Source organism: Dreissena polymorpha, chromosome 8 (assembly GCF_020536995.1).
Source record: "Dreissena polymorpha isolate Duluth1 chromosome 8, UMN_Dpol_1.0, whole genome shotgun sequence".
Lineage (NCBI taxonomy): Eukaryota > Metazoa > Mollusca > Bivalvia > Myida > Dreissenidae > Dreissena > Dreissena polymorpha.
The window spans coordinates 68,145,011-68,168,736 of record NC_068362.1 but is presented as its reverse complement, the minus strand read 5'-3'; the positions used below and the strand labels follow the sequence as shown (position 1 = coordinate 68,168,736).

The window sequence follows — 23,726 nt, the reverse complement described above, 5'->3', positions numbered from 1 at the left end:
TCTCTGATCAAATTGTTCTTGGTGTTACACACAAATACAATACATGTGTGAAATGCGTGTCTTTTCTTCACACAAATACAATACATGTTTGAAATGCGTGTCTTTTGTTAACAAATACTTTCAAGTTTATATTAAAAATCACTCAACAAATGGGCTATTACGGCCCTAAAGCCTACTCTGAATAAATTTGACTCCTCAAGTGATAACAAGGTTTATAAAGATTGACCTGTTGACCTAGTTTTTGGATGCACAATGACCAAAGTATATTATGTGTTTCTTAAAGCCGGACTGCACGATTTGTATATGTGTTAAATTGTAATATATTGATAAAAATATGCCACAATAACACAAAATGGGCAAGAAAAATTATACACTGAAGACGAATTCCATAAAATGCAGCAAAGACAAGTGCCCCGAGCCGATTGTAATGAAGACATTTCGTACATATTTTCCTACAAGAACCGAAGATTTCGTCTTTATTAGGATCGGAGTTAGTGTTCGTGTGTCATATGAATAGATATTGTTGCAGGAAATTAAAATGATACGTAAAACTAAATTTAGATTCACATTGTACATGCATGATACAGTGTATACATGCTGGCGAATTCAACTGTACAGACATTTTCGATTTCAGAATTGAATATCTTGCTTATTTTGCATTTTTTGAACACATGTTCTTCTTAACTTTTATTTTAATTGATATTGAAATATATGTTTAATAAGTTTTTTAGACATTTTTTATAAATTCATAAATATTTGACAAAATTGTGCAATCACGCTTTAAGGTAAAGGACTTGCTTAAGTGCCTTGTAACTTTGAGAACAATTTAAACAAGCAAAATTAATGGTAATACAATATATTGATCAATTAACATTCATTAAAGATGTGTCATACACTTGAACAATTTTCACTAATGAATAAAAATATTTTTCATTTTCTTTTATTTATCAATATTAATGAGGCATAAATTAAAAAAGAGAAAATATGCCATGTCTTATCAACGTCTATATTTGCGTGAAAATATGGACTCTGGATATATTTCTTCAATTTCAAACACAATTAGACAATAGATTTTGAACAAGTATTCCTGTATTGAAATAATCAAGAGTTACAACATTTGAACTTATCCTGGTGTTTATGTTTTTTCCACAGTATGTTTATTGTCTATATCATGAAATCAAATAACATTGGCAAAGGCTCTCAAAAACAGATGTTATTTACCAAGGCACTGCTTACATGTATCTGATTGAAATTCAGTAATGACAAGACACGATTTTGTGTGTTTTTAAGATCAAAACAATATTTATGAATTCCGAATGAAGTCAAGTCAGTCAGCGAGTTAATACTAAAGTTTGATAATTCCAGATATCGGATTACCCAATCCCAACTTTGATGGAACTTGGAAATCATTTAATCAGTACCATCACATTTGGGATGAGCCATCACTTAGGACTAAATTTAGTTAACACAAGTACATGATTTCTAACCAGATTTTGAATCATCATCACTCCAGATAATGAGATATTACACGTATTTTGATTGGTTCCATCAAGGTTGGCATCAGTATTCAGGTCTTTCCCCACAATTGTGTTAACGCACATTGGAAATGACCTGCAGTTTGCAAGTGTTATTTTTTTTATTTATTTATGTATTCTTTATTCAGAGGTAAAACCAGCACAGAAAGATACAATTTGAAATTGGAGGCACAAATCCCTTAACCACTTAGATACATATTTTGATGCATTTGTAGTCCATTAGAAAGTTAAATTAAATTTTAAGACCTTTCTTACGAGATTAACATTTCAAAGGCTTCATCTCCAACCCTTAGATACTGATGAGCAGCAAACAGCATACAAACTGAACACACTGCAAGTTACTTGCAGCCTGTTCTGGTTTTATGCTGTTTACACATAACTATTTTCACTTTGCTGAGTGGGAAAGGGTGAAAGTATGCTCTAAATAAAAACATCAAAGTATCATTAATCCTTGGGATCAGCAACATTTCTGATACCACACAGGTACCGGTGCTAGATGAGAATCAATTCTATGAAGTAAAAGTCAAGCAATAACCAACTGGTGTCAGAATAAGAATTATTCCATTTATTACATATCACTTCAAAGTTACATGTACACTAAAGTTGTGTGAAGCCATTACTTATCACAGTAATCAGTTCAAATTGAACTCATCCTACTTCCATCTTGTCTTAGAATCAACATCATTACATATATAATTGGATATCATTTGAAACAGTTTCAACATTATTAATATCACTGTTGTGGGGTGTTCTGCACAAAGTTGACAGAGTATCCCCCTGTGTTTGGGTCTTGGTTAAGCTGGAAATTGTTGGTGGACAGTCCAAACGGTCGTAGAACCATGTTCCCCAGTTCCTTGAGCTTTCCTACAATGATTAGAATATCATTTTTTTAAACAAACAAGCGATGTGTTTGTGAAACACTATGTCCCCATATATTTGACCTTTGACCTAGAAGGATGACCTTGACCTTTCACCACTCAAAATGTGCAGCTCCATGAGATACACATGCATGCCAAATATCAAGTTGCTATCTTCAATATTGCAAAAGTGTACATTAAAATTAGCCATTTTTACCCATATATTTGACTTTTGACCTTGAAGGATTATCATGACCTTGACCATTCACCACTCAAAATGTGCAGCTCCATGAGATACACATGCATGCCAAATATTAAGTTGCTATCTTCAATATTGCAAAAGTTATGGCAAATGTTAAAGTTTGCACAAACAAACACACCAACAGACAGGGCAAAAACAATTTGTCCCCCACTATAGTGGTGGGGGACATAAAAATGTGAAATATCCAGAGCAAAAAGCCTTCTTGTTTGTTGTTTTCCTACTATTTATCTCCCTGTTGCTTAGTCAGAAATAATGTTATTGTCGTACAACTTTTGCCCTTAAATATAATTTCAAATGGCAGATGGAAAATGATTGCCTGACCATTCTGACCACATCAAACCAATTTATTGCACCAAAAGTGATAGAGGCATTAATACATACACATTCTGTATCGATCTGTCAAGAAAGTAAAGGTTAAAGGTGAGGTTTATAGTCTGCTTCGATAACGTATTCATCTTCAGCCAACTTTGAAGTCAAGAAAGTAGTGTGAAACAATTAATATTTGTTTGCATTAACTGTTGTGGTTTTTCTTAAATGACCATTTCATGGCCACAAACATTCTTTTTTTTATAATTAACAAAGCCTTGCACATGACCACATGTTACAGTTAAAAACAGGGGGCTGCACTTCAGAAAGTGTACCTGTCAATTAAGCAAAAGGGTCTGACTACAAAGGGTGAATTACATTAAATAGCTAACTTACTTCTAATTAACAGACTATAAATCTCAAACCAACAAAGCCATTTACCAACTGGTGGACATGATCACTAAGTACCAATTAAGGAAAGCGCAAACGTGTTTACATTGAGTATGCTACACAGCTCTGAATCATCACTTAATGTTGAATTTTGAAAAAAAAGTACTTCTTAGCACGTAAATAGTTGCAAGGCTAATGGAAAAATATACCATATAATCTATCAAACTTATATAGACTATAAATCTCAAACCAACAAAGCCATTTACCAACTGGTGGACATGATCACTAAGTACCAATTAAGGAAAGCGCAAACGTGTTTACATTGAGTATGCTACACAGCTCTGAATCATCACTTAATGTTGAATTTTGAAAAAAAAGTACTTCTTAGCACGTAAATAGTTGCAAGGCTAATGGAAAAATATACCATATAATCTATCAAACTTATAGTTACCAATCATTTCAGTTTTGAGCTTTTCATTCCTCTCCTTGATTTGATCTGGTAGTCTCTGAAAAGATAAACACATTACAGGTAATTAATCTTACTGCAATCCAAAATTGCACAGAGCTGTACCGCCCAGACAAGCTTAAACAGCAGGCCACAGCACCCAGCTCTACCAAGGTCCCACCTCAACATGCACTCTTTAAAATTATCATTTCACATCAATAATGATTATACAGCACCTTTTCCTGAAATTTCAATAAATTGACTAGATTTTCAAAGTCAAACTAGTTTTATGTATTATTGGAACACAATTTAAACAAGAGGGCCTGGAAGGCCAAAGTCGCTCACCCATTAGAACAAATGTTCTGACCAAGTTTCATGCAGAGTGAACTATAAATGTAACTAACAAGGTTTTACTATAGCCATATTAGGATGAAGTCCCTAAAGGCTATGTTTTTCAACAGACAAGAACTATTTTTGAACTAATCCATGATAGCATTAACACAAATGTTCTGACCACGTGTTATGAAAATTGGACAATAAATGTGACTTTTAGAGTGTTAACAAGTTTTTACTTGAGCCCTATTAGGAAAAATGCCCCGCCCCCTGGTGGCCATCTTTTTCAACCAACCAGAACTATTTTGAAACTTGTCCAAGACATCATTGGGAAAATCTTCTAACCAAGTTTCATTAAGATCAGACAATAAAAGTGGCCTCTAGAGTGTTAACAAGGTTTGACTAAAGTAATATATAGCCATATAAGGAAAAATGCCCGACCCATTGAGGCCAGATTTAAAAACAAAAGGCGATCACAAAAGCTCATCATGAGCACGTTGTGCTCAGTTGAGCTAAGAAAGGGGAACAATATTCCAACTCGTTCAAGATATCATTAGAACAAAAATTCTGACCAAGTTTCATAAGATTTGACAATAAATGTGACTTTTAGAGTGTTATCAAGTTTATTCTATAGCCATATGAGGAAAAATGTGACCACCCTGGCAGCCATGTTTTTCAACCAACCAAAACCATTTTCGAACTTGTACAAGATATTATTGAGACAAATCTTCTGACAAAGTTTCATGATGATGAGACAATAAATGCGGCCTCTAGAGTGTTAACAAGGTTTTACTATAGCCATATGTAGCCATATAAGGCAAAATGCCCCACCCCCGTCGACCATGTTTTTGAACAGACCAGAATCATTTTGGAACTTAATCAATATTTCATTGGGACCAATGTTCTGTCCAAGCTTCATGAAGATCGGACCATAAAATTGGCCTCTAGAGTGTTAATGTGTTTTTACTATAGTCATATAAGGAAAAATGCACCTCCAAATGGCAGCCATGTTTTTCAACCAACTGGAACCATTTTTTAACTTGTCATAGATATCATTGGGACAACTCTTGTGACCAAGTTCCATGAAGATTGGACTTAAAGTGTGACTTCTAGAGTGTTATCAAAATTTTTACTATAGCCATATAAAGAAAATTGATCCGCCACCTGGCAGCCATGTTTTTCAACGATCTGGAACCATTTTCAAACTCAGCCTAGCTATCATAAGAACAAATGTTATGACCAAGTTTCAAGAAGAAAGGACTAGAAATGTGACTCATAGAGTGTTAATAAGGTTTTACTATAGCAATATTAGGAAAACTGCCCTGCCCCTTGGGCGCAATATATTCAACGGACCTGAACCATTTTCAAACTCAACTTAGCTATCATTAAGACAAATGTTATGACCAAGTTTCTTGAAGATTTTACTAAAAATACGACTTCTAGAGTGCAAATAAGGTTTTACTATAATAATAAGGAAAACTGCCTGCCCCCTGGTTGCCGGCCGCTGGCGGCCATGTTTTTCAACGAACTGGAACCACTTAAGATACCAGCCAAGAAATTATAAGAACAAAAGTTCTGACCAAGTTTCATAAAGATTGGACTTAAAATAAGACTTCTAGAGTGTTAACAAAGTTTTACTGTAGCCATATAAGAAAAACTGCACCGCCCCATAGCGGCTTTGTTTTTCAACTGACCGGATCCCAGCTGGGTATTATTGGGACAAATGTTCTGACAAAGTTTGATGAAAATTGGACAATAAAAGTGATGTCTAGAGTGTTAACAAGCTTTTTCTTAAATTTGGCCTAGTAACCTAGTTTTTAACCTCAAGTGACCCAGTTTGGAACTCAACCAAGATATCATTGGGACAAAACATCTGACCAAGTTTCATGAAGATCAGTCAATAAATGTCGCATCTAGAGTGTTAACAAGGCAAAATGTTGATGATGGACAAATGGTGATCCCAAAAGCTCACCATGAGAACGTTGAGGTGAGCTAAAAAAAAATGCAATGAATAACTCTTTACGATCCATAGTGATTTGCATAAATATTCACTATGTAAATGCTGATTTTCTTCTGATGAAGTGCCAGCTATGGCAGTGTACTGAAGCTACTTTAATCATACTTACTTAATTGTTATTTCATCAGCTTATAGGTGTTCGTTTTTTATACATTTTTTACCCTAATAAAATTGATAGACATTTCTACAAAGTAGTTTTTTTTAAATAAAAATGAACACACTGATGCTTAAAAGATCCCTGTTCACAGATTTTAATTATTAATTTTTAAAATTAATTCCATGTTTGGAAATTATACACTAAATGGTGACTCTGTCACAAACACTTTCTTAGCATAACAAAGACTTTTATTATCATCAAGTTCGAATCATAATTATCCCCACACAAAAAGTCAAGCTTCTTCCTCTTCTTTACTTAGTAATATTATTAATTAATTGAATATAATGTAAATGCATTATTTTTTAATCTAGAACATTTGCATTCATAAAAAAATATTAGAACAATCCATTGAAAACAATTCAGATGAAGAGATTGCTCACTAAACAAGCCGCCCGGGCCGAATGCTGCCCTGGATCAAGCTCCAGTATCTTCTGGTAGTCAGCCAGTGCCTCGTCCAGTTTGTCTAGCTTCTCGTAGATTTCTGCGCGTCGCATGACCGCCTTCAGGTAGTGTGGGTGCAGCTCTATTGCCTTGGTGCAGTCTCGGATACACTCTTCGTACATCTCCTGTCAATATAATAAGAGGCCCATGGGCTCTAGGGCAGTCACCTAAGAAACAAAAGAACTAAAATATATTGACTCAATGTGACTTCTGCATCTAAACAACCTTTTTCTTTAAAATGGACTTGTGACCTAGTTTTTATGATTTATCATATAAAATAACCCAGTTTCAAACTTGGCCCTTACTTCATTTGGCAAAATATTTTGACCAACTTTCATGAAGATTGGACTAAAAATGTTACTTCTAGAATGTTAACAAGGTTTCACTGAAGCCATATAAGGAAAACCTCCCCGCCCCCTTGTTGCCATGTTTTAAACAGACCAGAAACATTTTTAAAGTCAACCCAGATATCATAAGAACAAATTTTCTGACCAAGTTTCAAAAAGATTGAACTTAAACTGTGACTTGTTGAGTGATAACAAGCTTGTTCTTCAATTTGACCTTAACTGGCCCAGTTTCAAACTCAGCCATGATTTAATTCTGATAAATCTTCATAACAAGTTTCATGATGATAAGACAATAACTGTGGAATCTAGAGTATTTATAAGGCACATGCTAACGACGCACAAACTGTAATCACAAAAGCTCACCATGACTAGGATGAGCTCAGGTGAGCTATAAGGTATATTGGTAAAATTAAGTGTTGTAATTTTTATAGCGCACAAAAAACAGATACTGCTGCAGTTTTGGAATCACTCTTAATCAATCAGTTAGCAAAAAAAAACACACACATTTCTTCAACTCACAAAGCTGGTTACAATAATTCATTTATTTGTTTGACTATTTATATTACTCTGTGTGCAGCCCTAGATGAAACCTTTGTACTACATCTCCTCTGAAGGAAGGGAGGGCAAAAATGGGCAAAACTAACATTGCTAGCTTTATCATTCATACAAAAATCTTTAAAATAGTTTTGGTGCAGTCTTGGCTACACATTATTTAAATAAAAAATAAAAAAGCAAAATTACAGTTTGTTTCAAAGTTAAGAAATAAATAAGTGTACAGGGAGTCAATATCTTTTACTATACGTGCATTCTCAAATGCACCTTACATGCATTTCTTGCGAACACTAACAAAGTAAAACTCTGCTGTCAGATTGGTTTTTAATTTATAACACTAGAAGCAATTATACATATTACATTGCACTTTGTGCATCAAGGATATAGTAAGTTTTTAATTGCTATCTTCAATAGTGAAAAGTTATGGCCAATGTTAAAGTTTTTTTCGGACGGACGGACAGACTGACATACACACATACACACATACTGACATACTGACTGACGGACAGTTCAACTGCTTTATGCCACCCTCACTGGGGGCTGACGAGGTCAAAGCGTAGTCCGTTTCGCTACGACTTCGAGTATATGTTTTACTACGAAAACATTGTTTAAATACACATGACATCGAGAACGGATAAGTCGAAAATTGTGTTTAAAACATGTAAGATTATGATTTTGTAATAACAAAACTCTGAATTTAAGCACAATGTCATTTCATAGGTCTGTTACATCAAATTATAATCCAAGATGTGTCTGGTTTATGCGGTTAAACATGAAATAGACCGCTGATTTATCAAACCGAAGTCAAGTTTCACTTTAAAAAAATGCAATTAAGGTTTACAACTGTGTTTAATTGACACAATTTTACAATTTCCATATTGATCTATGTATTGTTAAGCCACTGGGGTGTTTAGAAATGTGTAGGGTGACCCAGTTATCAGAAATAAAGGCTACATATTATTATAAGGCATGATCATGTCTCTGACAGCATACGTATATGCCTCGCTACGACAACGCTTTAGCGTGCATGCGTTTCTCACAGAAGACGTATTGGTTATCTCTCAAAGGCAAAATAAAGAAGAAAAAAAATTAATACAGAGTCATGGAGTGGCTGGATGTTTCCTTTGAGACAGAGGTAGTAACAACGGCACAACATGATCCGAAGCGCACAGTCGACATGGTAATGCACATTATTATGATATAATTACATTCACGACTAGGCCAAAGGAAACGATTAAAATCGAAAATCCATACATAAGATGACAGTTGAGAGTCGAGAACCTAATGTCGTCGGTCTCAATAAAAATGACGCATCTTCACCTTTTGACAATCCCTTATACGTTCATTTTGATAGAGACCGACGATAGGTTTTCAGCATACGGTACTCTTTATCAAATGACATTCGATTCTCGTTATTCCCAACTCGCTTATCTCGAAACTCTGCTTATGTCAAAGTAAATCCCATGTTCCAACTTCGATCATTATTTATCTCATACGGATTTTGATTTTTACATTGTATATATCAAAGCGATTTTCTTGAAAATCGGTAATCGTCAACTAATTTTGAGGTGAATTTCATGTTCGTATACATGATTGTACCTGTAAAATCCACACCTGTAACAGCCGTAAGGTGTGGAAAGTAGGACCCCAATGGCACAAATCCGCAATTGCATAATCAATATATTGTTGTAAATTGTGGCAGTGGGTTTCTGTCACAGGTTATTGTTAACTGCGTACATGACGGCCGGTAAATTTACTTCGTGTTACAATGCGGTTAAGGCCCAGTCTCACTATGATGCCGGCGGAGCCCCAGTGCGTGATCAGGCATCTACCGGGATGAACCGGGGCCCTACCGGGATGAACCGGTTAGTGCTGCAACAATACGCCAAAAACCGTATTGCAATATATTGTCAGTTCAAAAACCCGTATTGCAATATATCGCAATATATTGCTAACTTGTACCAAAATTATAACTTGCCAATTACCCAATAATCCCAAAAATTCCAATTTTAAAGCAAATTCTGGTAAATATTTACTATAAATGTGCTCAAGAATAATAAGAAACACAAACATTTGCAAATTTTCTTAAGTATCAAATACATTTTTGCAATTGTAACTATTTAAAGATGTGATGAAATAACGTCCAACCGGGGCGTTTTTCCCACTGAACACGCGTAATTCAGCTGACGTGATGTTCCCGTTTTTATACAACACAAAATACACCCATACTTTCCATGCGACGTTCTACATGTCTGTATAATTTTCGCGGCGCTTTTTATTGAAACAAAGGATAAAGCACTTTTTATTTGACGCTATAATTTTTTATTGTCGCGTTAGCATTCAAATTTGGAAGCGTGTTTCCGAAATTCGGATTACAAATAATGCTCAAATCAGAATCGAACGAAACATTTACAGCTGTGCGCAATTAATTCAACGATAATCTGTTCAAAAGCATCGAATGAATGCTCCCATGTAACAACACTACTCCGTATAATACACTTTAGAATGCTTTTTTTACGTAAAAAATAATTTACACTGCTTTGTTTTGTTTACCTTTTTATCATTATTTCGGATGGCTTTTCTGGACGAAATGTGAATGAATTTTTGTAAAATTTTCGTACCGGTATGATGAAAATCATATCGCAATACAATATGCGGATTGCGTATTGCGATATATACCGATATACCGGTATATTGTTGCAGCCCTAGAACCGGTGCTCCACCGGGATAAACCGTGGACGACCGGGGACAACCGGTGCTCCACCGGGAAAGTATTAAAATGTTTAATACCTCCGGGATGAACCGGGAGTCACCGAGTAGGACCGGCAACGACCTGCGTGGCACCTGGAACAACCGGGACTGTACCGGGAACAACCGGGACGGCACCTTAGCTCCACCGGGGCCCAAAACCACCCCGGCAGAGCTACGGCAACGCCCCGGTGAATGCCGGCAGAGTCCCTTTATAGCTACGTTACATAAGTAAACCGGTGCTCTGACGGTACCGTCCCGGTTGTTCCCGATGCAGTCCCGGTTGTTTCCAGTGCCAAGCCGGTTATTGCCGGTCCTTCCCGGTAACTCCTGGTTCATCCCGGAGGTATAAAACATTTGAATACTTTCCCGGTGGAGCCCCGGTTGTCCCCGGTTAAACCGGGGCGTTGCCGCAGCTCTGCCGGGGTCTGATGCCGGTATAACCCCGGTGAGTGCCGGCGTAGTGACGGTATACCGGGGCTCTGCCGGGACTCTGCAGGCTTTCACCGGGTTCAACCTTTTCGTTTGGATGTTCATGCGCACAGTGAAGCACGGCATCTTTTGCACTCGGAAATGGCAGTCTGCAGTTACTGAAAACTGCATGTGATATGTCCAGAAATGGATACAGAAACTTCATTGAGCAACCTATACATTATATTTGTACTTCGTTGCGCAACCAATACATACTCTGTGCGAAACCTTTACATAAAACGACTTGTAATTTCCTTCGAAACAAAGAATTTGCATAATTAAAATATATGTTCGTAACCTGTTTTGTACTTTAAAATGTGTAATGTACACTGAATCAAAGTAAAATGTAGTTTTATTTAATTTAAGTTACCGTAATAGGCTATTTTAACAGAATAACCACCTTATGCATTGCTTCAAATCAAAATATTTCGATTTTAGCTCAAAATAAACTTAAAGGTTGCAACTACGCGCATTTGTTATTAGTTTGTTATTGAAAATAAGTACCTACCATTACTGGATGTTCCGTTCTCTAATCCATAAACACCAGAAAATATGGAACTCGCCTGATTAAGTAGTGTATTTACACCATGTTTTCGTAGTAAAACATATACCCGACGTCGTAGCGAAACGGACTACGCTTTGACCTCGTCAGCCCCCAGTGACCCTACCGGGGGCATAAAAATGTTACATAAAACAAAGTCAAATACCAGTCACATTTTGCAGGCAGCCTTGTTTGAATACAATGTAGCACTGTCCATAACAATTACTTACTAAACAAGAAACCGTCGGAGACGGGTGATGCCCTCCAAAGGTTTTTTTTGTCACAATATTGCACTATATATTCAGATAAAAGGAAACGTCTTGAGGGCACAGTAGTTGGGGGACAAGAATTTTTTTATAGAAAATTTCAAAGGGCCATAACTCTGTGAAAAATCATCCGACCAGAACCCACTGATAATATGCACATCTCCTCTTGGTAGTGAAGCTGCCTATAAAGTTTCATTGATTTCCGGTCATTAGTTGCTGAGAAATAGACCGGACAAAAATTGTGCACGGACGGACAGACAGACGCACACACGGACAGACAAAGCGGCAACTATATGCTCCCCCAAAAATAAATTTTGGGGGAGCATAAAAATGTTGCATCAGTCAAATACCAGTCTCATTTTGCAGGCAGCCTTGTTTGCATACAATATAGCACTGTCTATAACAATTTCTTGAAAACTGAAAAATGTTGCATAAGTCAAATACCAGTCTCATTTTGCAGGCTGCATTGTTGGAATACAATATAGCACTGTTCATAACAATTACTTACTAAAAAATGTTGCATCAGTCAAATACCAGTCTCATTTTGCAGGCAGTCTTGATGGAATATAATAATTATAGCACTGTCTATAACAATTTCTTTAAAACTGAAAAATATTGCACAAGTCAAATACCAGTCTCATTTTGCAGGCAGCATTGTTTAAATACAATATAGCACTGTCCATAACAATTACTTACAAAAAAATGTTGCATAAGTCAAATACCAGTCTCATTTTGCAGGCAGCCTTATTTGAATAAAATATAGCACACTGTCCATAACAATAACTTACTGTTAAATGTTGCAAAAGTAAAACAAAAAGCCAATCTCATTTTGCAGGCTGCCTTGTTTGTTTACAATATAGCACTGGCCATAACAATAACTTACTGAACAAGAGATGTGTTTGTTAGAAACACAATGCCCCCTATTGCGCCGCTTTGAAATACAACAATATCAGTGAAACTGATGGATGCTAACCGATGATGAGCTTTGTCAATCTATGTGTTTATAACTACCTAAAAAAATATATTATTAGCCTCGGTGACCTTGACCTCAGTGACCTCAAACCTCATCAAAAGGTAGAGGTCCATGCAAGGTACCTACATGCCAAATATGAAAGAGATCGGTAAAGAATTGAAGGTGCTATGAGAAGCTGTAACAAAAGTGTGACGGAAAAATCTATTATTAGCCTCAGTGACCTTGACCCCAGTGACCTCAAACCTCATCAAAAGGTAGAGGTCCATGCAAGGTACGTACATGTACATGGCTTATATAAAAGAGATCGTTAAAGTATTGAAGGTGCTATGAGAAACTGTAACAAAAGTGTGACAGAAAAATATATTATTAGCCTCAGTGACCTTGACCTTGACCCCAGTGACCTCAAACCTCATCAAAAGGTAGAGGTCCATGCAAGGTACCTACATGGCAAATATGAAAGAGATCTGTAAAGAATTAAAGGTGCTATGAGAAACTGTAACAAAAGTGTGACGGAAAAATCTATTATTAGCCTCGGTGACCTTGACCTTGACCCCAGTCACCTCAGAAACTGTAACAAAAGTGTGACGGAAGAAAGGAAGGAAGGAAGTAAGGAACTACAAACTGGCAACTACTAGTATATGCTCCACCGAAAATATTTCGGGGAGCATAAAAATGGCAGGTTTAGAAATTATCTCCCTTTTAAAGCTTATTACTTTCTTTGGATTGTATTTTTTTAACTTTTGACCTTGAAGAATGACCTTGACCATTCACCACTCAAAATGTGCAGCTTCATGAGATACACATGAATGCCAAATATCAAGTTGCTATCTTCAATATTCAAAACCTTTAATCCAAACTTTAACGAGGGGTAAAGTTTTAGGAAAGAAAAATACAATGATATTTGAACTTTGACCTTGAAGGATGACCTTATCCATGAGATACACATGCATGCCAAATATAAATTTGCTATATTCAATATTGCAAAAGTTATCAAACTTGAACCAAGGTTAAAGTTTTGGGACAGAATGACAGACAGGCCAAAAACCATACACCCCCTCTTCTTCGAAGAAGAGGGCATAAAAATGTTGCATAAGTTAAATACCAGTCTCATTTTGCAGGCTGCCTTGTTTGAATACAATATGGCCCGGTCCCGGGCAAACTTCAGTGGACAGGCCCTCAATGCCCTGGAATAGGCGATAATGGCCGACTTGTAGCTTCCTGTACGGAATAACTCATTGCCTTCTTCCTTCAAGGCTGCCACACTTTCTCTCTTCTCCTGAAATTAGGCCAGGAGGGATATATTTAATCCAGTCCCCCATAAGAAGCAAAGTAAAAATGGCTTTTGCAACAGCATAAAACCAGAACAGCCTGCGAGTAACTTGCAGTCTGTTCAGGTTTTATGCTGTTTGCTGCTCATCAGTATCTAAGGGTTGGAAACGAAGCCTTTAAAACTTGAATTTAGTAACAAAGGTATTAAATAAAACTTCCTACGGGAGTACAAATATGTCAAAATATGTATCTAAGTGGGAAACCTTGCCTCTCAGATACGCACTTTGATGCGTTAGTACTGCCTTAGAAAATCAAATTCAATTTCAGACCTTTCTAGATTTCATCTTGATTAAAGTTTGAAAGTACATGTATTCCTTTCCAACATTTAGATACTGTTGAGAAAAAACAGCAGAAGACCTGATCAAACAGCGAGTTACTCGCAAGCTGTTTCGGTTTAATGCTGGTTGCATATGGAAATATACATTTTGCCTCAGAGCGGGAAAGATATTAAGTGTAAAAGTTTTAACTTTCTGGTATCAGAGTTTTCTCCCAATATCTGGTTGTTTGAATGTGAATCATCAGTAGAACTTATGTTTACACTATAAATAGATGTAAATGATGCAATCATCTGTATTTTACTTCATGTTTACAAACTAAAAAAATATCAGAAAAATCAGACCAGCATTTATGCATTTAAGGGGCCTTTACACGTTTCGGTAAATTGACAAAATTAAAAAATAATAATAAAGATTTGCAAATTTTCGTTGTTGTTCTGATATTTGTGAGGAAACAGTAATACTGAACATTCACCATTCCTAAAATGTCCATCTAAAATGTGCATCATTTGACAATTTAAAAACCTAAAAATTATTAAGCGTTGCAACTTGAAACGATTGAATAATTTAAGAGTTTTGTTGTTGTTGTTATATTTTGTGATACTATGAAAATTGCTTACTGTTTATATAGTATAAAATTCATGACTCATTATATGAGTGTGGATGGCTGAGTGGTCTAAGCGATAGACTATTACTCCAGGGGTTAGTGGTTCAAGCCCAATTGAGGATCACTTTTTTTCTTCTTTTAATTTTATACTTGTTTTTTACTGGTCTGTTTTAGATCCAAAGTTTACATTTATCAATATAAAGCATTTAATGACAAACTTTAAATACATGCCAAAATCTGTGGAAAGGACCCTTTAAAGGGGCCTTTTCACAGATTTTGGCATATTTTGAAGTTTGTCATTAAATGCTTTATATTGATAAATGTAAACATTGGATCTTAAAAGCTCCAATATAAAATCAAAAATAAAATTAAAAAAAGGAAAAAAAGTAGCCGGTACCAGGGCTCCAACCAGTGACCCCCAGAGTCCTGGAGTTTGTCTGAAGTAAAAACGCTTTAGCCCTCTCGGCTATCCCGCCGGGTATACACAGTTTAAGTATTTTATACTTCATATAAGCAATCTTCGTAGTTTCGTAAATTTATAGGACATAAACAGAACTATCCAAATTATTCAATCGTTTCGCATTGCAACGCTTGATAATTTTTAGGTTTTCAAATCGTCAAAAGATACATATAATGGCTATATTGAACTATGGTAAATGTTCAGTAATACTGTTTCCTCACAAATATCCTAACTAAAACGAAAATTTGCTAATCTGAAACAACTTTTTTCAATTTTGTCAATTTACCAAACCGTGAAAAGATCCCTTTAACTCATTTGGCAGTGAATGAGGGAACTTCAGCTTTGGCATAAACGTCATAGTAATTTTCTTCATTTTGATATTTAAAAGAAAATCAGCAAAATCAGACCAAATGTATGCATTTACTCAGTTGGCAGTGAATAAGGGCACTTCAGCTTTGTCATAAACATCATAAATACCTTTAACATGCCTTGTTGAAAAAGAAATTACTTGTTGTGGATCGATGAAAAATGTGCCAAAAGAGAGACAGCTATCCACCCCCGTTCATCCCTTTCTGTGGGGGTTTATTATAACAATATAATAGGCTATTGAGGGGTATAGTAAATATTGGACCCTGAGTAAAGTGACAATTTACAAGGCCGAAGGCTGGGGTGGACATGGACGTTGCTCTTTGAGCTAGTTATATTTACTTTACTCCGAAAAATGTCTAATTTAGTTAAACCGAAAAAAAATGTTACATTTAAAAAAAAAAACATGTAAAAATGCAGATTTTATATGAACAGCAAGTGACTTGTAATAAACGTTTTAATATGTGCTGACTGATTACTCGTATCAACAGAAGTTTTGTAAAACCTTTTATAGCATCATTATCATTTGTGCGACATAAATTTACCTTGCTCTCTTGGATTGACAGGTCCACAAATTTAATGCAAACACAATTGGATAATGAATAGCATTAATTCTTTTTTTTCCAAAGTAAAAAATCCATTAATTTAAGTGTCCACCTAAAAGTCATTTTTTGAGAAACCACAAAATTTCAAGGCGACAAATATCAATGATTTTACAGTAAATAAAACTCCAGTGACCTCCTTCTGTTCGTCTGACAGTTCATTCTCCATGTCCCTGAGATGCAGTTGGTCCAGATTTAGCTCCTCCCCTTCCTCGGCTGACTCATACTCCTGGTCCGACCCCTCGCTGGCCACATCTGCTGGGAAAACTTGAACATGAGTAGCGCTTTGGGAAAGGGTTTAATGCATGTGCGTAAAGTGTACTCCCTGATTAGCCTGTGAAGTAAGCAATACAGTATTACCTGGATTTTCATTTAAAAGAACAAGATGTGTTTGTGAAACACAATGTCCCCCTATATATGACCTTGACCTTGTGAAGGATGACCTTGACCTTGTGAAGGATGACCTTGACCTTTCACCACTCAAAATGTGCAGCTCCATGAGATACACATGCATGCCAAATATCAAGTTGCTATCTTCAATATTGCAAAAGTATTCATAAAATAAGCGATTTGGGCCGCGTATATTTGACCTCTGACCTTGAAGGATGACCTTGACCTTTCACCACTCAAAATGTGCAGCTCCATGAGATACACATGCATGCCAAATATCAAGTTGCTATCTTCAATATTGCAAAAGTATTTATAAAATGAGCGATTTGGGCCACATATATTTGACCTCTGACCTTGAAGGATGACCTTGACCTTGACCTTTCAACACTCAAAATGTGCAGCTCCATAAGATACACATGCATGCCAAATATCAAGTTGCTATCTTCAATATTGCAAAAGTATTCATAAAATAAGCGATTTGGGCCACATATATTTGACCTCCGACCTTGAAGGATGACCTTGACCTTGACCTTTCAACACTCAAAATGTGCAGCTCCATAAGATACACATGCATGCCAAATATCAAGTTGCTATCTTCAATATTGCAAAAGTATTCATAAAATGAGCGATTTTGGTCACATATATTTGACCTCTGACCTTGAAGGATGACCTTGACCTTTCACCACTCAAAATGTGCAGCTTCATAAGATACACATGCATGCCAAATATGAAATTGCTATCTTCAATATAGCAAAAGTTATTGCAAAATGTTAAAGTTGGCGCAAACAGACCAACAGACAGACCAACAGACCAACAGACAGACAGACAGGGCAAAAACAATATGTCCCCCACTACTATAGTGGGGGACATAAAAATACCCTCAAAAAAGCAGACTGCACAGGCTAATCTGGGAAGACAGTGTGTGCACATGTTTAAACCTGGCTCATTTTCAGGAACCGATATTCCTCTCATAAGATATTCTTTATTTTCTGAATACTGGTATCATATTTTTTGCTATTTTTAGTTTATTACCATTTAAAAGTTGATGAATTTCACTCGCACATCTGAAAATTTGTCTGCAATGTTACATTAGTTTTATTCTCAATACATATTTGCTATTGTAACAACTTGAAAATTGAACAAAATTGACACAAAAGCAAACTCTAAAATAAAATAAACTGCTGGGAGTGAAAATGTTGCACATACTGTGTATGTGCAAGAACTTATATTATCTCACACCTACCTTCTTCAGTGGCTTCTTCTATATGTTTTTCTTCAGAGTTACCATCCATACCCTCGTTTTCATGGCCACTGCCCTTTACAGTTTTGTCAGTTTTAGCGCTATCTCCACTGCTAGCCTCAGTGTTTTCACTTGAATCATCTATATGTAATGTAACCACTTTGTCTTTTTCATTGCACTTATCCCTATTCACCTCAGTCAAATTACCCATTTCTTTTTCTGTACAATTATAAGGCTGCTTATCATTTTCTGCAGTCTCAACATTTCCTAACTTGTGCAATGTTGAAACATCATGTTGTGTTGTATCAAATAATGCATTACTATCAATGGAATCTTCAACAGCCATACAAAAAGACTGAATTTCATTTGCAGTTTTTGTACAATCTTCCATTAAACTAGGATCAGCATTTAAACGCAGATGCAGGGGAACATAGCCGGCACCTTGATTCGGCCACTTGTCTCCATTTTCATTGTTCTCCATTCCTTAATAAAAATAATTTATGTTCAAATTATCAGCTGAAAAAAGAAAGTGTACATGTACTTAATTTAGAACAAGTTAACAAGTTATAAAACATTTTCCAGACAGTATTACTTTTAGGATGTTTTAAAATATAATTCTTAACTACTTATCAAATGTTGTTACCTATTTCAAATAAAAACTTAAACTTTGATTTTTTTTTATTGGTATTTCAAAGAAAGACAGGAAATTATTTGTACAAAATCTACACACACTGGCAGTGTAAAATGCTTGTGACTGTTGTTTGAGGAGTAAAAGGTTTTTTGGTTAATAGCACAGTGGTTGGTACATGCACTTCTCACTTCAATCACAGTTCTTTGAGCATAATGAGTTTGGTAGGTGGTTAAAATACTGGACAGGTGGGCTTTCTCCAGGCACTCTGGTTTCCACACAAGACCACACCAAAAATTGTATAACATTCAGTAAAAAAAAAAAAAATAGCTGGCAATTGCAGCTGAACTTCAAATTTGTCTCAACTTTGGCGAGTCCAGTAAGTAAATTAGGTAGAAATGCTGGGACACACTCCAGGCCTTCACATAATGCAGCCTCTGGCCCGGGCGGAAGGGCATCATAAACTCGAAATACACACAAGTGATGAGTAAAAATAATGTATGCCCAATAAAATCAGATTTCAGAGCCAACACAATGTTTGTTATAATTTTTACTTTTGTAATTATTTAAACTGACAAAATTTGACACAAACCATCTGTTAAATGCTACTTTATTGATGGATGTGTGTTGTAAACATTGTATAAATGAGTATCTATATAGAGTTATAAATGTAACCTGATTCCAAAATGTGAATTCACATAATTACTCAAATATTTGTTAAATATCAATCTTTTACTTATTTGGTGAAATCAACTTTTGCGATCAGGTCATTACACAAGGGTCTCACATGCAAAGTTTTAAACGGTTTCATTAATAAATGTCAGTCAGACCAGTGCCCCTGTCAAACAGGCAGCTAGCATGACAACAGAACACAGCACGGCTTTAGGCGCCAGATCTAGACAGAAGAGGCAGTTTGAAGAACCTTCAGCGCACAACTACCTATGAGCAGAGAGACGGCGTTTCCAACTGACTGGGACTTAGCCTAATTTATAAGAGGCACAAAGAATTTAGAGATAGTTTTTATATGGACTTAATTCTTTGGAACGTCGTATCGGCGAAGGACCAATTACGTGGTGGAAACCAGAATGTTTACATTTTCATCAATTTTCGTAAAATTGCAAAATAATGTTATGAACTCATAAACTTTTAGTTCAGAAGTCCATTTTTACCTCAAATATCGTCGAATTGAAGTTAGAGGGACATAAATTCTTCAGTTAAACTTCTGCTTAAATCGCAATACAATCACTGACCTCTCGCCATGTTATGAAACAGATTTAAATATCAACCAATCAGAAGAGGGCATTACGGTGTAACGTGTACGCGTAATTTTATTTAACATTACCTTTAAAACCGACTTTTACCTAAGTAAAAGATATGCTCATCTTTGTTGATTTAATAAGCATATGTTCAAAACAGATATGGTGCACTTTCTATTTACTCTTCTTAGTTTCATCAACTTTTTATGCATGTCTTTTGCACACCTCTGTCTGTGTTGTAATATGTACTTACATTTTACGTTACAAAGGACAGTATACTGTACGATCTGTATCACTATTATTTATGTACCATATAAAAATAAAAGATGTTATTTATTTCAGAACTTGCAAATTTTCAATTGTCGCTTTAGAAATAAAAACAATGCTCAATTAATCAATAAAAGTATAATAACATCGGTTTATTACATAACGCTCTGCACTCAAAACAGACGAATGCAAACTGTGCTTTCCGCAGGTAATTCTTCACATTTAAACCACATGGTTTACATCGAGGCTGCGTTATCAATAAAAATCTACACAGGGAGCGAATCAAGAGATATCCAAAATTTGAATACTGGTTTGATTTAAATTGCTCAGGCATGCACAATTTAATGTGTCATTACATAATTATTACGGATTATTATCGAGAAATGAATTATCTACACAGGTATGTAAATATTACCGGGTATTGCAATTGGTTGATATTAACTGTCTGGTATCAGGGCTTAAATGTTGCCCACAAAATACTTGCCCAACAATACAAACAAAGAAGGACAACTTTCCACCATTTTTTTGGTTTTTCCCCCGTTGTACGCTCCAAATAGTACCAATATAAAAACTTGCTTAATATTTGATAGCGTCAACCATAGGGGGCTGGAACGGTGTTGGGATAGTATAATAAAGTGTGTTTAGACCGAAAATGTAAAAAAATAAAATAATATAATAATAGTTACAAGGGTTTCAACTCAAAAATTTATATTTTCTGACAGCCATCAATCAGAGTCCAGTTGCATTTCCAAAAAATAATATTCACTTCAACACCGTTATTTCGAAGTCGTCGGAACCGTTAAAAAAACTTCGGATTAACAATAATTCGAAATAAACATTTGACAGACAACTTCTTTGATTCTGTAAGAATAAAACGTTGTTGAATCCACATGGTTCGGTCACACTGTACTTTAAATAATTGTTTTACTTAAAAACGTAAACTAGTCAGATAGCAATAGATATCTTCTTGTAACAAACGGAGGAATAAAACGATTCTTTTTCTTCTTTTTATTTTTCTCTAATTACAGAGCATAATAAAATATCATAAATAGCACATCATACAAGTAAATAAATATGAATACATTTATGGAAATGAATTGACATTTTTTTTAAATAAGACGCGATGTCTCTCTGAACACCGGCGTTAGCAGCACTAAACTGGACGCGTGCAGCATATTTCTCAAATTTGTCAAAGACATTGAAGAACTCACTTCCGCCCGTGTTTTGCTCGCAGAACGTCATTGATGCATGTGGTCACATGTTGATTAGATATCATGTTCATTCTTGTGTTGTTGGCCTCGTCGTCGGCTTTTGACGACATTATAAAATTAACACGCTACGCGCAGACGACAAAGGTGTAATTATCGGCTTTTGATGCACAACGCGCAGACAACATAGGTATGAAATTACGCTCAGTGTTTTGCAGTTTTGACTTCGGATTAAAGATTGATAATAAGTTGCGAATTATAGTGTTGGGACCGACAGAATCTTTTCAAATTAACGATTTCTTCGGTTTAACGAGGTTCGGATTAACAATGAAATTTTACATTGAACAAAGAAGAACCAAAATCTGGACCTGAAAAATACTTCGAAATAAAGGTGACTTCAGATTATCGCTGTTAGAAATAACGGTGTTGAAGTGTAATACAAATCAACAACTTTGGCATGCAGATGTAGCTTAGACATAGCTCTATAAGATAACAACTTTTAGCATAAGGCATTGAAAATCCTATTTTAAAGAACTTCAACACTCAAAAATGGTATCTTTTTTTTACTCGGCTGAGAAGTCGCAACACAGCCAACACCTATATTCACGCTGTAAACATGTGTCTAGAACACATCTGTGGTCATTTCCACGCATGCAATCGATAAATAAACCAATATTTTGTCAGCTTACTATGTTATCATATGCGAAGAATGCAACAGATCTATAATTTCAACTCATTTTCGAAATTTGATTTTACGTTTTGACCGGAAGCGACCAAAACTTGTGACATGACTGAAAGCCTACACAACTTATAATACGTTTGTTCTAATTGGATAATAATTTAAGGTACGGGACGGGTAAGTAATAAGGTATGATGGTGAATGCCGAGCTTTAGTATGTTTTTTAAACATTGACACGTGCTTTTCTATTCCCAGCTCATTACCAAGTATCACCAAAGGTACTTAAATGTGTTGGAGTGTTCGACAATCATTTAAAGAATAAATTATTTAAACCATACTTATACAAGACACATATTTAAACGTTCACAACTGAAACTGACAATGAGCAATAATTTATTAAAAAACCGGATTAGCTAGCCTGTGAATTATTTATTTATTATTTGCATGAAAGTTAGTATAATCCAGTTTTGTGATATCTGGCTTCTCCGATATGATTATTTCCAGACAGGGAACCAGTGCTAACTTTTGCTAGGCTTAGAGTAGTGTTGTTGTGTTTAGTATGTCCACTACAATAGCCAATGAAACGATGTTTCACAAATCATCTCTAGATGATCTTTATGGCTGTATTGATAAACAAAATTTGAAGTCATCACATTTTATGCAAGAAATAATTTAATCTGACACTTTGGACAGGCAGAAATCAAGTTATTTTAATATTTTTGTACTTTTTTACCTATTGCAAAGTTGTACAGTGTGTGCTTATTCATTCTAGACTCATGTTTAGGGCGTGAATGTAGGGCTTTGTCGTGTTGCAACTTCTCAGTCGAGTAAACAAAAATGACAATTTTATAGTGTTTAAGTTCTCAAAAATAAGATTTTCAGTGCCTTGTTCTAAAAGTTGATATTGTTTATTGATAAAGCCATGTCTTAGCTACGTTTACATGATATAGTGGTTAATTTGTATTATTTTTTGGCAATGCAACCGGAATTTGATTGATAGCTGTCACAAAATAGAAATTTTTGAGTCGAAACCATTGTTACTATCGTTATATTAATTTTTTTAGTCATTTTCGGTCTAGATACACTTAATTATACTATCCCAACACCGTAAAAAAAAAGTTGGACTAACTGAGACTGTGAGTGATCGGCAAGACGATTACCATATTAAGAAACAATTACAATTACTTAAACTTACAACAGCTTCCAAACGTGTTTTGATCAATAAAGAAATAATCAAACCGAAACTTAAAAAATGTAACTGTTGATCAATTATGAAATGAGATCATAGTTGTTCGTGAATCTTCTTCACTGTTTTCGATTTAATTAGGTGGTAAACTTAAATCCAAGGGAGGCAACTCAATTTAAATGGTCAGGAGTATACCGGTTTATTTCTGGTGCCATAGTTTACCGATTTTGTTTATTTACAGTAAACATTAATTGCATATCGTCATCAAACAGTCACCAGTATATCGTTTATCTAAGGCCAACAGCCTAAGGCGTTGTTAATAGATTGGGTACATGTGCTTCAAAGTTAAAATTTATTCGAAAAGGCATACCTTCACAGTGTTGTTATATGGGCCCTAATATATTAGGCCCTATTATCGCTTATCTTTAAAAAAAACTTGAACTCTTATACTGTAGGCTAGCGGGTTATGTAACGACTCGCCCCCTTATCGACTCGCCCCATAACGACTCGCCCCATGCTAGCGTAATAAAAAACTTGCATTAACGTTGAGTTTGTTTTCGTTTCATCTTAATAACGTATTTATTCAATGTTC

The 23,726-nt window shown here is 35.6% G+C and overlaps 1 protein-coding gene across 5 annotated transcripts; it reads right to left on the bottom strand.

The window, feature by feature from the left end:
* Nucleotides 1-2,085: 2,085 nt before the first annotated feature.
* LOC127842440 (tetratricopeptide repeat protein 1-like) lies at nucleotides 2,086-23,296 on the bottom strand. 5 transcript variants are annotated; one of them, XM_052371947.1, is made up of 7 exons: nucleotides 23,158-23,296; nucleotides 17,914-18,393; nucleotides 16,417-16,538; nucleotides 13,744-13,917; nucleotides 6,683-6,868; nucleotides 3,802-3,856; nucleotides 2,086-2,399 (listed from the first exon to the last, which is right to left on the bottom strand). In XM_052371947.1, the coding sequence occupies exons 2-7, from the start codon at nucleotides 18,389-18,391 to the stop codon at nucleotides 2,269-2,271; spliced, it is 1,146 nt and encodes a 381-aa protein (XP_052227907.1). In that variant the 5' UTR covers nucleotides 18,392-18,393; nucleotides 23,158-23,296; the 3' UTR covers nucleotides 2,086-2,268. The 5 variants fall into 5 exon arrangements, with proteins under 5 accessions (XP_052227907.1, XP_052227904.1, XP_052227908.1 ...); XM_052371944.1 differs by having other exon boundaries at nucleotides 23,144-23,290; XM_052371948.1 differs by having other exon boundaries at nucleotides 16,417-16,535; nucleotides 23,144-23,290.
* Nucleotides 23,297-23,726: the final 430 nt, after the last annotated feature.

Coding starts and splice junctions, on each gene's coding strand:
- LOC127842440 (XM_052371947.1), bottom strand. CDS start 18,391: ATGGAGAACAATGAAAATGGAGACAAGTGGCCGAATCAAGGTGCCGGC. Junction 13,918..16,416: donor TGTCAGACGAACAGAAGGAG/GTCACTGGAGTT, acceptor GCCTAATTTCAG/GAGAAGAGAGAAAGTGTGGC. Junction 2,400..3,801: donor GCTCAAAACTGAAATGATTG/GTAACTATAAGT, acceptor TAATCATTGTAG/GAAAGCTCAAGGAACTGGGG.